We start from the raw sequence: 16,717 nt of genomic DNA on the forward strand, positions 1-16,717 counted from the left end.
ACGCTCTAAGCACTAGGCTACCTTCCGCCCCAAATTGGGATAAGATGTCACATGTGCCCCTATTTATGCATGGGAATACTTGGGAAAATCACTTTGAGCTGTATTCCTGGTGATTTTAGTCTTTATGTCCAACAATGAAAACTATTTGAAATAGTTTTTGAACAAAATTATCTCAAACCCTATTTTTATTCTTAATTTCTTAACTCATCTGCATGCTTTTTGAAAGATAGCTTTTCATCAATCCAGATCAGTGGAGGCTGGTGGGAGGTGCTATAGGAGGATGGGCTCATTGTAATGGCTGGAATGGAATTAATGGAATGGATTCAAACATGTAGTTYGCATATGTTTGATGTGTTTGATACTGTTCCATTTATTCCATTCCAGCCATTACAATGAGCCCGTCCTCCCACCAGCCTCCACTGATCCAGATGCCCAGATATTTCTAATCAGGAACACGATCAATGAGGGCACCATCCAAAGTATTTATACATAAATCATCAGATACATTTTTACATGATTTGGAAAATAACATACACTTGATTTTACCTGCATTAAGTACCAATTTCAGTTCGACAAATGCTTTCTGCAGGGCAATAAAGGCAGATTGAAGCTCTGACAGAACCTGGCAGCTGTGGGGGCAATAGCATATTTGTATTTTATTTGTATTTATTTTTTATAGATAAACCAATATTGTTAATGTAAATAGTGAAAAGAACCGGACCAAGAATCGATCCCTGTGGGACACCCTTTGTTATGTCTTGATTTAACACCATCAGTAAATACACAGTGTGTTCTGTCCTTTAAATAATTTTCAAACCAGCTAAATGCAGCCTGGTCCAGGCTGATTGAAGAAAGACTCTGAATAAGTAATTAGTGGTCCACAGTGTCAAAGGCTTTAGACAGGTCAATAAAAAGGGCCATAAAAAGGGATGCACAGTGTTTCTTCTTATCCAAACAATTAAGAACATGATTTAAAACCAAAGAAGAAGCAGAGATGGTGCCTTCTGTGCATCTGTGGTTTGATTTTGATATGGGAAAATATGAGCATTATGTAGCCTACATGGATGTAAGTACAGTGCCTTCGGAAAGTATTCAGACCCCTTGACTTTTTCCACATTTTCTTACATTACAGCCTTATTATAAAATGGATAAAAATAAAAAACATTCCTCAGCAATCTACACACAATACCCCATAATGACAAAGCGAAAACAGGTTTTTTGATTTTCTTGCAAATTTCAAAAAAAAATTAAAAACAGAAGTATCTTATTTACATAGGTATTCAGACCCTTTGCTATGAGACTCGAAATTGAGCTCAGGTGCATCCGGTTTCCATTGATCATCCTTGAGATGTTTCTTCAACTTGATTGGAGTCCACCTGTGGTCAATTCAATTAATTGGACATGATTTGGAAAGGCACACACCTGTCTATATCAGGTCCAGCAGTTGAGAGTGCATGTCAGAGCAAAATACAAGCCATGAGGTTGGATGAATTGTCCGTAGAGCTCCGAGACAGGATTGTGTCGATGCACAGATCTGGGGAAGGGTACCAAAACATTTCTGCAGCATTGAAGATCCCCAAGAACACAGTGGACTCCATCATTCTTAAATGGAAGAAGTTTGGAACCACAAAGACTCTTCCTGGAGCTGGCCACCCGGCCAAACTGATAAATCGGGGGAGAAGGGCCTTGGTCAGGGAGGTGACCGAGAACCCGATGGTCACTCTGAAAGAGCTCTCGAGTTCCTTTGTGGAGATGAGAGAACCTTTCAGAATGACAACCATCTCTGCAGCACTCCACAGCACTCCACCAATCAGGCCTTTATGGTAGAGTGGCCAGACAGAAGCCACTTCACAGGAAAATGCACATGACAGCCCGCTTGGAGTTTGCCTAAAGGCACCTAAAGACTCTCAGACCTTGAGAAACAAGATTCTCTGGTCTGATGAAACCAAGATTGAATGCCAAGCGTCACTTTTAGAGGAAACCTGTCACCATCCCTACGGTAAAGCATGGTGGTGGCAGCATCATGTTGTGGGGATGTTTTTCAGTGGCAGGGACTGGGAGACTAGTCAGGATCTAGGCAAAGATGAACGGAGCAAAGTACAAAGTTTCAACTTCAAACAGAAGCACACAGCCAAGACAACACAGGAGTGGCTTCTGGACAAGTCTCTGAACATCCTTGAGAGGCCCAGCCAGAGCCAGGACTTGGACCCAATCGAACATCTCTGGAGAGACCTGAAAATAGCTGTGCAGCAACGCTCCCCATCCAACCTGACAGAGCTTGAGAGGATCTACAGAGAAGAATGGGGAAACTCCCCAAATACAGGTGTGCCAAGCTTGTAGCGTCATACTCAAGAAGACTTGAGGCTGTAATCTCACTCAAAGGTGCTTCAACAAAGTACTGAGTAAAGGGTCTGAATACTTATGTAAATGTGATATTTCAGTTTCTTATTAAATTAGCAAACATTTCTAAAATCCTGTTTTTGCATACCTTGTCATCATGGGGTATTGTGTGTAGATTGATGCGGGGGAAAAAACATTGAATCAATTTTAAAATAAGGCTGTAATCTAACAAAATGTGGAAAAAGTCAAGGGGTCTGAATGCTTTCCGAAGGCTCTGTATATGAGATTCATCTTCAGGTAATTGCTATCCGTTATACCATTATGTTTTTTTTATTTTTCAAAGTGTAGTAGGCCTGAACTGCAAACAGTTCTGTCCACAAAAGTATTGTCTCCTTTTTCAGAATCTGCAATGCATTGTCTGAGAATGATGCAAATTGCACATTTCCTGTTAATGTTTCCAAGTTAGAGAGAGAAGGAGATAGAAAAACATGAAGGGGGAGGGGACATTGTATGGACAAAGAGAGAGAGACTGACAGGTGGGTAGACAGGGGTCAAAGTAAGATAAGTCCACAGTGCCTCTGGTTAAACTTCAGCCTGTAAACAGTGACATGGCCTGCAGAATCAGCAGTCATATTCTTTTCAGGCACGTGGAGAACACCACGCACATTTTGAATTAATGCACTCACTCAACCGTCCACAGATGCAGTCCTCAGTTATCAAAGAGAACATTCCGAAATGCTGCTGCTGGCAAAACAAGGCATTTGAAGCTCAAGTAATGGTTGCAGTATGGGCTAATACACTCCTCTTATCTTACATTGAGAGTCCATGAGCGAGGCCTAAAGAGGCCAATCATAGGAGGTTACATGTAGGCTGATATGGGATCAACAACTGCAAAAAGTAAAGTCTCAACCAGACCCTGGTCAGGCCAAGGAATATCTGTTGTTCATTTGTTTGCATACTCAAATCAGGTCACAGAACCAGGAAAGAAACTCAAATGTCATCTTCAAATACACATTCAAAGAGAGAAGGCAGAGAATGCTATTATGAATCTGTTTTGGTTGAAGTATTTTTTAAATGTTTTCCCTTTGTTTTGAACCAAAAGGAAAAGTATTGRGCTGAGGATCAAACAATAATTATTGATGCTTGTACTTTCATAGAACGTATACTATTTCATTGAACACGTTTATGGTACAGAACACAACTTCTATTAACATGTCAGTCAACCTTTGCCACTCTCCTTTGTTTCTCTCCTAAATGCTCCTCTCCCCTTTCTCATCTGTCATCCATTGAGGAAAGACCTTTGGTCAGTATATTTCGTAATTAGGCAGAAGTGAAAAACAACTCAAGTTTGAATCACTCACTCAATCACATCAATCAATAATTAATGGTTTCGCAAACACTTCAAGATGACTTTTGCCCTTTGGATTAAATGCATCACAAAGTCTAACAAAATCTTCTGGCCCATTTTGTGTAAGTCTCCATTGACTGTAAAGGATATACACTGAGTGTACAGAACATTAGGAACACCTGCTCTTTCAATGACAGAATAACCAGGTGAAAGCTATGATCCCTTATTGATGTCACTTGTTAAATCCACTTCAATCAGTGTAGATGAAGGGGAGGAGACAGGTTAAAAAAGTATTTTTAAGCCTTGAGACAATTGAGACATGGATTGTATATGTGTGGCATTCAGAGGGTGAATGGGCAAGACAAAAGACTTAAGTGTCTTTGAACGGGGTATGGTAGTAGGTGCCAGGTGCACCGGTTTGACTGTGTCAAGAACTGCAACGCTGCTGGGTTTTTCACGCTCAACAGTTTCGCGTGTGTATTAAGAATGGGCCACCACCCAAAGGACATCCAGCCAACTTGACACAGTTATTATTATTTATTTTTTATTTAACTTATTATTTATTTAACTAGGCAAGAACAAATTCTTATTTTACAATGACGGCCAACCCCGACCAAACCCTCCCCTAACCCGGGCGACACTGGGCCAATTGTGCGCCGCCCTATGGGACTCCCGATCATGGCCAGTTGTGATACAGCACGGGATCAAACCAGGGTCTGTAGTGACGCCTCTAGCAGTGAGATGCAGTGCCTTAGACCGCTGCGCCACTCGGAGCCTCGAAATGTGGGAAGCATTGGAGTCAACATGGACCAGCATGATTTCGACACCTTGTAGAGTCCATGCCCCAACGAATTGAGGCTGTTCTGAGGTCAAAAGGGGGTGCAACTCAATATTAGGAAGGTGTTCCTAATGTTTTGTACACTCAGCATACACGTTAAGTACATAACCAAGAGAAAATTCAAGACATTTTCAAGCAATTTCCTTGTGTGCTTGTAATAGTTTGCATCTTTCTCCTTTAACTGAAATTGATTATGAATGTCAGCCAAATTAGATAATGCCATCATTGCAACACACCATAGCAAAACAAGGACCCTCAGACAATACAGTCCTATATGATAAGAAACTAAGCTGCTGATGCTTTATTGGAGGTCTGGAGATGAGAGGGGGTCGTAATCACTGTTGCCTGGTATACATTTCTGGTCTTGTCTCATCGTTCTGTAGGGTAAATACTGGATGTCTGCAAAACTGATATGCTCCCACAAACATGTTTGAATACACTCTTAGAAAAAATGGTTCCGAAAGGGTTCTTCAGCTGTCCCCATAGGAGAACCCTTTTGGGTTCAATGTAGAAACCTCAGTGAAAAGGGTTGTACATGGAACCCAAAAGGGTTCTACCTGAAACCAAAAAGGGTTCTCCAAGGTGTTCTCCTATGTGAACAGCCTCATAACCCTTGTAGGTTCTAGATAGCACTTTTTTTCAATAACAATTGTAGGCTACACTCTTGTAGGCTACACGCTTCATATATGATACCCTTGGGTTTCATAACGGGTTCTATATGGAACCAATTTCAGTTCTAGAACCGTAAGGGGTGCCATATATGAAGTAAACATAGAACCCTTTTTTATAACCATTTCAAAGATGTTCCTAGAGCACAACTACTGAGCAAGCCCAGAAGCCCTAGAGCTAGACCCTCCATTCAACTGATCACTACCTACACCCTGCAAAGTCCAGAACTACTAGGCATCATCAAAAACATTGGGATATTCTATGCTTAGACCCAGCTCTAGGGAATACATTTCAGCAGCCTCATGCAGTGCTTACTGTAGAGCTAAAAACATTAAAGACAGTGCAGCCTGGTTTCAGAGCATTTCTTATTATTCTGTACATAAATCCAAGACACTCCATTTAAGATTTTAGCTAATTAGCAACTTTTCAGCTACTTACTACTTTTTAGGTATTTTGCCACTACTTAGCATGTTAGCTAACCCTTCCACTAACCCTTTTAGCTAACCTTTCCCCTAACCCTAACCTTAACCTAACTCCTAAACTTAACCCCTAACCCCTAGCCACCTAGCTAGAATTCGTAACATATCCTACGTTTTGAAAATTCATAACACATACTGAACAAAAATATAAACGCAACATTTAAAGTGTTGGTCCCATGTTTCATGAGCTGAAATTAAAGGTCTCAGACATTTTCCATATGCACAAAAAGCATTTTTCTCTCTCAAATGTTGTGCACACATTTGTTTACATCCCTGTTAGTGAGCATTTATCCTTTGCCAAGATAATCCATTCACCTGACGAGTGTGACGTATCAAGAAGCTGATTAAACACAGGTGCACCTTGTGTTGGGGACGATAAAAAGCCACTCTAAAATGTGATGTTTGTGTCGTGGTAATTTCCTGTATTACTCAATAAAGAGAGAGAGAGAGCCAACCACACACACAAGTCAGAGTTATATTATAAAATCCATCTTTAATAATATATAAGCTTCACCAAAGCCCTTTTTTGACTCTCAGATCAATTCAGTGTCTATAAATGAATTCTCTGAGAGTCCTTACAAAACAATTCTTAGTTTCATTTAGAGCCAAGATACACCCCTCTCAACTTACAAAGAATCCTTTACCCGAAAGAGGAGTATCCCATAGCTAGACAGCATCAGCTATAAATCATCGTTCAGTTTGGTCTCCTAAGACAAGGTTTCAATCTCATGCTTGGTACTTCACTGTCTACCAAAACATTACCTCATCCAATGGCATATATCAATTGTCAATCCTAGATACTCCCAAACCTGGACAACCTCACTAAAGACAGTGAGCCTCTTAGGTCATATACCATATCAAGATAAGAGCAACCTCAGAGGGGACATACAATGGTTMCAAACACTGCCATACTCCTTCCCCCAATGAGAAAAGTAGGGAGTGACTGGCGTACAGACATTGTATGAGATAACTAACTGGTTCCCCATTAATAACGCCATCCCTTCACATGGTTTAGGAATAGTTACAKACACATTCCCATAAGAARACAATGTTCMATTCTGTCCTCCTCCCCTTCTGATATTCTACATAGCACCACATGGTTTAACAGATACATTGACATATGAAGACAAGCCTGACCTCTCCCCTCTCTGGGCCCCTAGTGACTAAGCCCTAGCTCAGAAGGGAAAAATGCACTGCCAACCCTATATTCCAAAGGGCACCATTCTAATGACAAGTATCTCACAAGCATATGATGAAAATAACATCTTATCTATCTATGTTACCTAGCTAAATCTGATTCAGCCACRACATTTGTCACACAACACAACGCCACAGATGTCTCAAGTTTTGAAGGAGCGTGCAATTGGCATGCTGACTGCTGGAATGTCCACCAGARCTGTTGCCAGATAATTGAATGTTAATTTCTTTACCATAAGCCACCTCCAATGTTGTTTTAGAGAATTTGGCAGTACGTTCAAGTGGCCTCACAACCGCAGACCAAGTGTAACCATGCCAGTCCAGGACCTCCACATCTGGCTTCTTCACCTGTTGGATCGTCTGAGACCAGCCACCCGAACAGCTGATGAAACTGTGGGTTTGCACAACTGAAGAATTTCTGCACAAACTGTCAGAAAACGTCTCAAGTAAGCTCATCTGCGTGCTCATCATCCTCACCACGTTCTTGACCTGACTGCAAGACCGTGGTGTCTGTGACCAACAGATGCATATCTGTATTCCCAGTCATGTGAAATCCATAGCTTAGAACCTAATGAATTTATTTAAATTGACTGACTTACTTATATGAACAGTAACTCTGTAAAATGTTTGAAATTGTTGCATGTTGAGTTTATATTTTTGTTCAGTGTATAATACTAATTGTAATTTGTAACATATCATACGAAATGGGTGATGGACATCCACAAATTAATACATACCATACGAAACGTAATATATACTAAATGGACAGGCACGGATTTACGTACAGAATAATATGAAATGCTCTGACACCAGGTTGGACAGTGTTGTCAGATCCGATGTCAGCCAAAGCTCAAACAAGACCAGGCTCCTGCTTATCCACCCTGGCAATTGTGGCAATTGTACCCAATGCCAGTACACCAAATGTAGGAAAGTTTCTCGCACTGGTGGAAAAAGTACCCAAATGTCATACTTGAATAAAAGTAATAGAAAGTTACTCAGGTAAAAGTGAAAGTCACTCAGCAAAATACTACTTGAGTAAAAATCTAAAAGTATTTGGCTTAAAATAGACTTAAGTATCAAAAGTAAATGTAATTGCTAAAATATACAGTTGAAGTCGGAAGTTTACATACACTTAGATTGGAGTCATTACAACTTGTTTTTAAACCACTCCACAAATTTCTTGTTAACAAACTATAGTTTTGGCAAGTTGTTTAGGACATCTACTTTGTGCATGACACAAGTAATTTTTCCAACAATTGTTTACATACAGATTATTTCACTTATAATTCAATGTATCACAATTCCAGTGGGTCAGAAGTTTACATACACTAAATTGACTGTGCCTTTAAACAGCTTGGAAAATCCAGCAAAAATGATGCTCATGGCTTTAGAAGCTTCTGATAGGCTAATTGACATCATTGATCAATTGGAGGTGTACCTGTGGATGTATTTCAAGGCCTACCTTCAACTCAGTGCCTCTTTGCTTGACATCATGGAAAATCAAAAGAAATCAGCCAAGACCTCAGAAAAACATGTTAGACCTCACAAGTCTGGTTCGTCCTTGGGAAAATTTCCAAACGCGCTGAAGGTATCACGTTCATCTGTACAAACAATAGTACGCAAGTATAAACACCATGGACCACGCAGCCGTCATACCACTCAGAAGGAGACGCGTTCTGTCTCCTAGAGATGAATGTACTTTGTGCGAAAAGTGCAAATCAATCCCAGAACAACAGCAAAGGACCTTGTGAAGATGCTGAGAAACAGTACAAAAACCTATATCCACAGTAAAACGAGTCCTATACGACATAATCTGAAAGCCGCTCAGCAAGAAAAAGCCACTGCTCCAAAACAGCCATAAAAAGCCAGACTACAGTTTGCAACTGCACATGGGACAAAGATTGTACTTTTTGGGAAATGTCCTCTGGTCTGATGAAACAAAAATAGAACTGTTTGGCCATAATGACCATTCTTATGTTTGGAGGAAAAAAGGGGAAGCTTGCAAGCCGAAGAACACCATCACAAACGTGAAGCACGGGATGGCAGCATCATTTTGTGGGTGCTTTGCTCAGGAGGACTGGTGCACTTCACAAAATAGATGGCATCATGAGGCAGGAAAATGATGTGGATATATTGAAGCAACATCTCAAACATCAGTCAGGAAGTTAAAGCTTGGTCGCAAATGGGTCTTCCAAATGGACAATGACCCCAAGCATACTTCCAAAGTTGTGGCAAAATGGTTTAAGGACAACAAAGTCAAGGTATTGGAGTGCCCATCACAAAGCCCTGACCTCAATCCCATTAGAAAATTTGTGGGCAGAACTGAAAAAGCGTGTGCGAACAAGGAGGCCTACAAACCTGACTCAGTTACACCAGCTCTGTCAGGAGGAATTGGGCCAAAATTCACCCAACTTATTGTGGGAAGCTTGTGGAAGGCTACCTGAAACGTTTGACCCAAGTTAACCAATTTAAAGGCAATGCTATCAAATGCTAATTGAGTGTATGTCAACTTTTGACCCACTGGGAATGTGATGAAAGAATTAAAAGCTGAAATTAATCATTCTCTCTACTATTATTCTGACATTTCACATTCTTAAAATAAAGTGGTGATCCTAACTGACCTAAGACAGGGAATTTTTAATAGGATTAAATGTCAGGAATTTTCTTGTACTGCTAAGTATTCAAAATGTACTTTTGGTTGTCAGGGAAAATGTATGGAGTAAAAAGTACATTATTTTCTTTAGGAATGTAGTAAAGTAAAAGTTGTCAAAAATTTAAATAGTAAAGTACATATACCCACAAAAATTACTTAAGTAGTACTTTAAAGTACGGCAGTTAGCCTAGTGGTTAGAGTGATGGGCCAGTAACCAAAAGGTTGCTGGATCAAATCCATAAAAATCTAAATTACCATAAATTAAAATTCTCGCAATGTKATCTACACGATTGCTGCCAGTGCGGGTTATTTTGTGTTGGAGAGACCTCAAGGGAGTTACACACTAGAATGTGTGAGCACCGAAGTGCCATTCAAGGTGTTGACCCCAACAGCCCAGTGGTCCTCCGTTTCATTTCCCAACGAGCCATGGCAGCGTTCGTGCCTACAAAAAGACGCCATTACTAGTTTCTGCAGGTTATTAAATCCATAATTAAACTACAAATCCCACGATGCTGCATCTTGAGCTTCAAAACTGGAAAGTACGGAACACTGAAAAGTGTTTACTTACTTTCATTTTCACTTTTTGTGCTGACTAACTGCGACTGTTTTCCGCGTTGTGTACTATTAGACATTTAGAATAATCGCGCATTCTTTCAACTATTTAATTCTTGCCTATTATTGCATTGAAACGGGTGTTTTTTGACTATCAAATAAATATATTCCCATCACACAAGATGACTTCCATAGACATTCGCCCGGAGTCCAAGAAAATGGTAGGTTGTCAATTTAAATTGTGTAATAACAAACAGAAGCCAAATGTAACCTAGAATCATTCATGACTGTAGCCTACCAATATCATGTGTGTTTAGATAACTCACCAGCCCTGATAATCTTCAAGGCGTTTTGATAATTAGACCAACAATAGATCCAGGTGAGGCCACATCAGGTGACCTTACCCCGGCTATCGTAGTCAGGTGTAAAGTAGAGACAGTGGGAGTTGGGTTTGCTGCTGTGCCTTGCATACAGTTTCATTTACAAAAATAAATAAATCGTATTTCTTTGGTTTCAATTTCCTAGGTCGATGACTTCTGCACTCAGCTCACTAAAGAGGTAACTGACATATTTATTTTTGATAGTCTAATAAGCACATTTTAGATGGTAATCATTACTATGTCCAACGTTGATAACGTTGATGTATTTCCTGCGCGTTATAGGCAGAGACCCTGGTCACATCATTCTTCCCTCAGAAGATTGCAGAGATGGAGATGCTATTGAAGGTATGGACAAATGTTGACCATGAAAAAACACCTTTTGAAAAAACACCTTTCGATTTCAGTCCAGATACATTGACACAATGCTATTGTAAGTAGGCAAATATGAGCTGTTTGTCAATGCTTTGTTTATAATTCATACCCCTTGAAATGTACCCCAGAAATCCTTTAGCACTGATGGCCTGGCAGCTCTGAAGTCACCTCTGGACATCCCAATGCCAGACCCAGCTAAAGAAGAGGCAAAGAGAAAGAAGAAAGAGGAGGTACAGACATTTCACTAATTCAGCATTATATCATGATTAACCCCTTGGATTACACTGGAATCATCAAAAGTAGTATCAACCATGCAAATTGATGAATCTTGCAAATCCTTTACCCCATTCCTCTTTTCGCTTTTTTTGTCAGAAAGAAGCAAAGGAAGGAAAGAAAGACAAGGACAGCGATAAAGAAGATGAAGATGCAGGTAAAGACACAATACCACTGATGTACCACCACAGTTAGATGTTAACTTGCCGTATGCACAGATCTGGGATCATCTCCTAATCTTAAAAACGTCCTCCAGAGATTTTTCTACTTTTACTGTTGAAAAGCGATATCCCCACTTGTGTTATGTCATGAGATACCTTGACCACCTTTTGAGATATACATTTTATTAAGTAAATCAGGTTAAATTAGGTGAAAATTAGACTAGAGTGACACTTTAAAGGCCCAATGCAGTCAAAAATGTGATTTACCCGTGTTTTATATATATTTCCACACTTAGGTTGGAATAATTTCATCCTGTTTTGGTGGGATGGAGTTTTGGCCTGCCTGGTGATATCATCAGGTGGTAAATTTGGGAATAGACCAATAAGAAAGAGTTACAAACCTCTCTGCCAATAACAGCTAGTTCCCCCCTCCCTCTTCAGACCACTGCCAGACAGTCCTAGCAAAATTCTTTCTTGAGAAATTGCTTTTTGCTAAGAAGCTACTTTAGTTTATTTTTGACCATTTTAATGTAAAACAATCACAGTAAGGTACTTAATTGTTACCCAGAAATGGTTTGATATTGAGATATACCAAACATTAGGAACACCTTCCTAATATTAAGTTGCACCCCACCTTATGCCCTCAGAACAGCCTCAATTCGTTGTGGCATGGAATCTATAAGGTGTCAAAAGCATTCCACAGGCATGCTGGCCCATGTTGACTCCAATGCTTCCCACAGTTGTGTCATTGGCTGGATGTCCTTTGGGTGGTGGACCATTCTTGATACACACAGGAAACTGTTGAGCGTGAAAAACCCAGCAGCGTTGGAGTCTTGACACAAACCGGTGCGCCTGGCACCTACTACCATGCCCCGTTCAAAGGCACTTAAATATTTTGTCTTACCCATTCACCCTCTGAATGGCACACATAGACAAACCATGTCTCAATCGTCTTGAGGCTTAAAAAACCTTTAACCTGTCTCCTCCCCTTCATATACTGATTGAAGTGAATTTAACAAGTGACATCAATAAGGGATCATAGCTTTCACCTGTATTCACCTAGTCAGTCTATGTCATGAAAAGAGTTCTTAATGTTTTGTATGCTCAGTTTAAAGTAGCTGCGTCTGAACTTTTAACCATTAGAGGGGACACACAAATCAAATCGTAGATCAGTGCATTGGGATAGCTTCGTCCTACTCTGGGTTTTCTGATGGGTTTTTTCCCTAGGGCCTGCCTGCGGTCCGATCCCCTGCAACGAGAGAGTGGAAAGTCTTCTGAAGGAGATCAAGCCTCAGATCCAGATACTGAAAGAGAAACTCAACACCGTCAGTCAGCCTTTTGTCTCTATTACTCAGTCAGCCTTTTGTCTCTATTACTCTGTATTGGGCAAACTGTTATTTTACATCTAAGATTCACTAGCACATCTCTATTGCTAAATAGGTGAGAAGGCATGTGTAATTGTAAGGCAAGTGTGTATAGAAATACATACATTCTATAATCTCTTGCTCTGGCAGGTGTCAATGTGGGTGCAACTTCAGATTCCCAAAATTGAAGATGGGAACAACTTTGGGGTAGCTGTGCAGGTCAGTGTTATGAATTTCTGAGATGAATAAGATATTGTCATATCTGTTATATATATTATAGTCATTCATCAGTTATATTATGCTTGTTACCTGTACAGGCCTATGTTCACAAATGTTTTTTCACAGGAAAAAGTGTTTGAATTGTTGACCAACACTCGCACAAAGATTGAGGGATTCCAGACACAGATCTCAAAGTAAGAGACAGACCAAAATATTAACATCATTTCAATTAGTTGTGTAATTACTCTTTACCTACATACAATCTAATTAGTTATGTAATCAATGTGTTAATGTGACTAACACACACCTTCATTATTTGATGTGTTGTCAGGTACTACAGTGAGAGAGGGGATGCTGTTGACAAGGCCTCAAAAGAGCCACACGTGGTTAGTATAACTCTGTGTTTGTTGTGTGTGTGTGTGTGCATGCACATGCTCACTTTCATTGGTGTGTGTGTTAACCATATTTCGTATACTTATAACTCAAGGGAGACTACAGGCAGCTGGTGCATGAGCTGGACCAGTACCAGTACTGTGAGCTGCGCATCGTGGTTCTGGAGATCCGCAACACTTATGTAAGCCAAGATGCCTAATGTATCATTCCTTTTTTCCCTTCATTAGAGTTCAAGTGCTCAGCATCCCCATAATGTTCAACCCAGAGTTGAATAACATTTACCAGTGTGAACAAGTATTAACCTCAAGAGACCTCAAGTTGTCATTGGAAATCTTACCCTGTTAACAAATTGATTGAGTTGATAATTACAATGCCTCTCCTACTATTTTCATTGTACTTACCTGCCCTTGTCATGAAAGGATGGTGTAAGTGATGATGATGAAATATTTCAGTGATGTAATTACCCTGCTATTTCTGTCACCCACTCACCAGGCCGTGCTGTTGGACATAATTAACAAGAACTATGACAAGATCAAGAAGCCCAGAGGGGACTGCAAAGCCCTCATCTACTGATGATCAACTGACTGTTGTATGTGCACTCTAGTTGGCAATACACCTACTCAACCATTCACTGGATATGATACAAATCGTGTAGTGTAACATGTTAAGATGATTGTTGGGTAACTGAATACATTGACAGTTCATTTAAAAACATTTTCATTTTCATCAATGGTAAAAATAACACTGCTGTATTACACAATCATTTTTATTCAGATTTCAAAATAAAGCAGTGATAACTGACATATGAAGTGAGTTGTGCTTTTTTGCCTCAAGGTGAGATTGGAAAGTATTTAAATATTTTGTTTAGGAAACATGTGAAAAGTTTGAGACTTGACTCAATCCTGTGGTAATGTACGTCATCGTCCTGTTATCATCCAATTCTATCTTAWTGGTGTTAGGAGTTATCCCATTGAATATAAAGCACCAGAAAAGTGTAAACAAAAATGATAACTTTAGTTTTTATAAAATATCAAGCAGAGCCTGTTTTTGCTGTGGAGTGTCAACCATTCTTATCCGAAGACATACATTTTTTGGTCAGTGCCTCCACACGTCATGGACATCCCTCTCACTGCTCTCTGAGTGGTGGTGAGTAGTCCCTCTCCAGGCCACCCAGGASAGCATCAGCTTGGTTGCAAATGATACCAGCCCTGGTACAGCCCCCTCCAGCCCAGATATTCTAGAGCTCCCCCCAGCAGCTGGGAGGGGAACCTATGGTAAGTGAGCCAGCAGACAGAGCAGCATGATCAGCCACAAGCCCAGCAGGGAGACACAGAGCAGGAAGAGCAGGCACCGTGGGGCCCCCTGAGGGACCTCCTAGGGCCAGGTAGGGCCCCAATATGGCAGTCTCCTCGGCCAGGAGGAGGCAGCAGAGGCAGAGGAGGAGGGTGTCCTCGGAGACCTCCCAGCCTCGCAACAGCATGCCCGCTTTCAGGCATGAGGCCTTGCCCTCATGGAGCAAGAGTAAAGACTGCACTGGACACTGGTTCCATGGCCCAGATTCAGGCCCCCATCCTGTAGTAGCAGGCATTGGCTTGTAGCCGCTACCTGTTGCATTCTCCAGCAGAGTCAGAAGATGGTGACAGCACCACCACAGCACTCCCATGACAGCTATCTGTGAGAGGTGGCGAAGGGAGAGAGAGGGGGATCGACGGATGGARAAGAGGAAGATGAAGGAGCCCGTGAAGACACAGGCCCAACCCCAGCACAATCACAGGAACATCCTGAGAGAATTCAAAGCAGACTTCTACAGTAAATGTAAGATGGCTATATAGCTCGGGACAGAACTAGATGGTATGGATACTGGGTGAATATTATCTGTGTGAAATCAGGTAGCATAAACAATATATTCATTATCACAAAGCAACAGTAAGCGAGAAAGAATTTAACTTTTATCTACTCTCTCCAATATTCTATATCTTGCCCATTTAATCCCCATAATACTGTTGGGTGTTGGTCTATGTCGACAGTCTTCTCACCTGCAGAGGTAGTGGTTTCTGTTTGCAAAGATGCTGTACTTGGAAACCCAGACTCAGCGCTGGTCCAAACAGAACCAAGCCTGACAACAGGAGGTAAAAGGGTGTCTGAATATGGCACTAACAAGCAGTCCAGCCCAAAGGTCTGTCACAGCCACCAGAACTGTGCTGAGGAACATCATGACGAGCTTGCCTGGTCAGCTCTGTTCCTTAGCCACTGGTGTAGTTTACTTATGTTCATTTTCCAAAATTCCATTTGATTTTGTTTTCAATCTTTCGGTCCGTTGTTTCTATTCACTTTTCTTCAGTCACATCTTTAGATTCTTTTATTTTTTTATCATCCTCTTCCTACCTCTTCTTGTTGGCCGAGAGTGTACTCTGTTATGGAGTATGTACTGCAGCTTTATCTGTTCAGTGCTGTGCTCTCCTATCATTGGTGTTCCAGTGTTCCCTCCACTTTCTCTATACATTTAAACTCAGAAATCCTAAAAACACCTCTGCTCAACTGTAGCCTATGCCACATTGCAAATGTTATTATGGCTTTATTATAAAGTGCCTTTCTCTTCAACAGTACATTTTACCACGCATTGAATTGCATCTTGGTGCACAGATTTGTTTACAGAAAATGATGGTGTGCCTGGGCCTAGATTTCTTAATCTGGCCCTGCACACAAGAGCAGCCTAATAGATTGTGAAATGTTTCCAACCAGCGTTGGTACTGTACTAATGGAATACAATACTCTCCATACACCAGTATTGTGATGTAAGTATAATTGTGTCATATCATGTCACAAATGACCATATAAAATTGTTAATACATTTAGAGTAAAAGCCAGTCTCTTTTTTTGGCCAAGTCCTCTTTTCTAGGCCCTCTATTCAAAGGCTCAGATGTCAATGTCAAAGCTTATTTGAATCCATCCCTGTTGTCTGTGTTTGTCAAAAGCAACACATGCCTCACAGAGCGTTCTCTAAAACCCATTCCACCACTTAACATTCCATTATATGCTGCTCCATGTATCCCACCACTTAACATCTGCCTGTATTCATTCAGATACAAGCCCCTAGTGGTTTATCAGAGATACTTACTAATAGCCTCAGAGGCCAGTCTCCAGACAGCTCCCATCCTATATTTGTGTTAATTGTTCACTCGTTCTCCTTCCTTGCTCTCTGAGAGTGCCAAGAAATCTGACTCTAATATTAGAGTACAAACAACATTCCTGCCGTTACAATACCCCCCCACGGACCTATGATGTGGCTCTATAGCAACTAATTGTCTGTTAACTGTGGTTGGCTATGCACTAATTTAAAGCGGTGTTCAAAAAAAAAAATCCCCTCTTGCTTCTTATTGCTCAAGCAGCGACTTTCGTGAAAATCCATCTAAAGCAAATTACTGCAAAGACAGGTGGCTAAAGTAGTAACAATTACAGTTGTTATCAGATAACCTTTC

The 16,717-nt window shown here is 40.7% G+C and overlaps 1 protein-coding gene and 1 pseudogene across 1 annotated transcript; one reads left to right on the forward strand and one right to left on the reverse strand.

Moving 5' to 3' along the window:
• The first annotated feature begins 10,037 nt into the window (after nucleotides 1-10,037).
• Nucleotides 10,038-14,039, forward strand: LOC111953274 (proteasome activator complex subunit 1). Its single transcript, XM_023972443.2, has 11 exons — nucleotides 10,038-10,297; nucleotides 10,602-10,634; nucleotides 10,739-10,801; nucleotides 10,957-11,058; nucleotides 11,201-11,258; nucleotides 12,490-12,587; nucleotides 12,777-12,845; nucleotides 12,972-13,039; nucleotides 13,177-13,231; nucleotides 13,333-13,419; nucleotides 13,731-14,039. Exons 1-11 carry the CDS (start codon nucleotides 10,259-10,261, stop codon nucleotides 13,809-13,811), a joined length of 753 nt encoding a protein of 250 aa, XP_023828211.1. The 5' UTR covers nucleotides 10,038-10,258; the 3' UTR covers nucleotides 13,812-14,039.
• An 84-nt stretch (nucleotides 14,040-14,123) lies between these two features.
• On the reverse strand, nucleotides 14,124-16,701 carry LOC111953275 (fat storage-inducing transmembrane protein 1-like; annotated as a pseudogene).
• Nucleotides 16,702-16,717: the final 16 nt, after the last annotated feature.

The sequence above is a fragment of the Salvelinus sp. IW2-2015 genome, linkage group LG27 (genome assembly GCF_002910315.2).
Source record: "Salvelinus sp. IW2-2015 linkage group LG27, ASM291031v2, whole genome shotgun sequence".
NCBI lineage: Eukaryota > Metazoa > Chordata > Actinopteri > Salmoniformes > Salmonidae > Salvelinus > Salvelinus sp. IW2-2015.

Coding starts and splice junctions, on each gene's coding strand:
- LOC111953274 (XM_023972443.2), top strand. CDS start 10,259: ATGACTTCCATAGACATTCGCCCGGAGTCCAAGAAAATG. Junction 10,298..10,601: donor GCCCGGAGTCCAAGAAAATG/GTAGGTTGTCAA, acceptor TCAATTTCCTAG/GTCGATGACTTCTGCACTCA. Junction 13,040..13,176: donor TTCCAGACACAGATCTCAAA/GTAAGAGACAGA, acceptor ATGTGTTGTCAG/GTACTACAGTGAGAGAGGGG.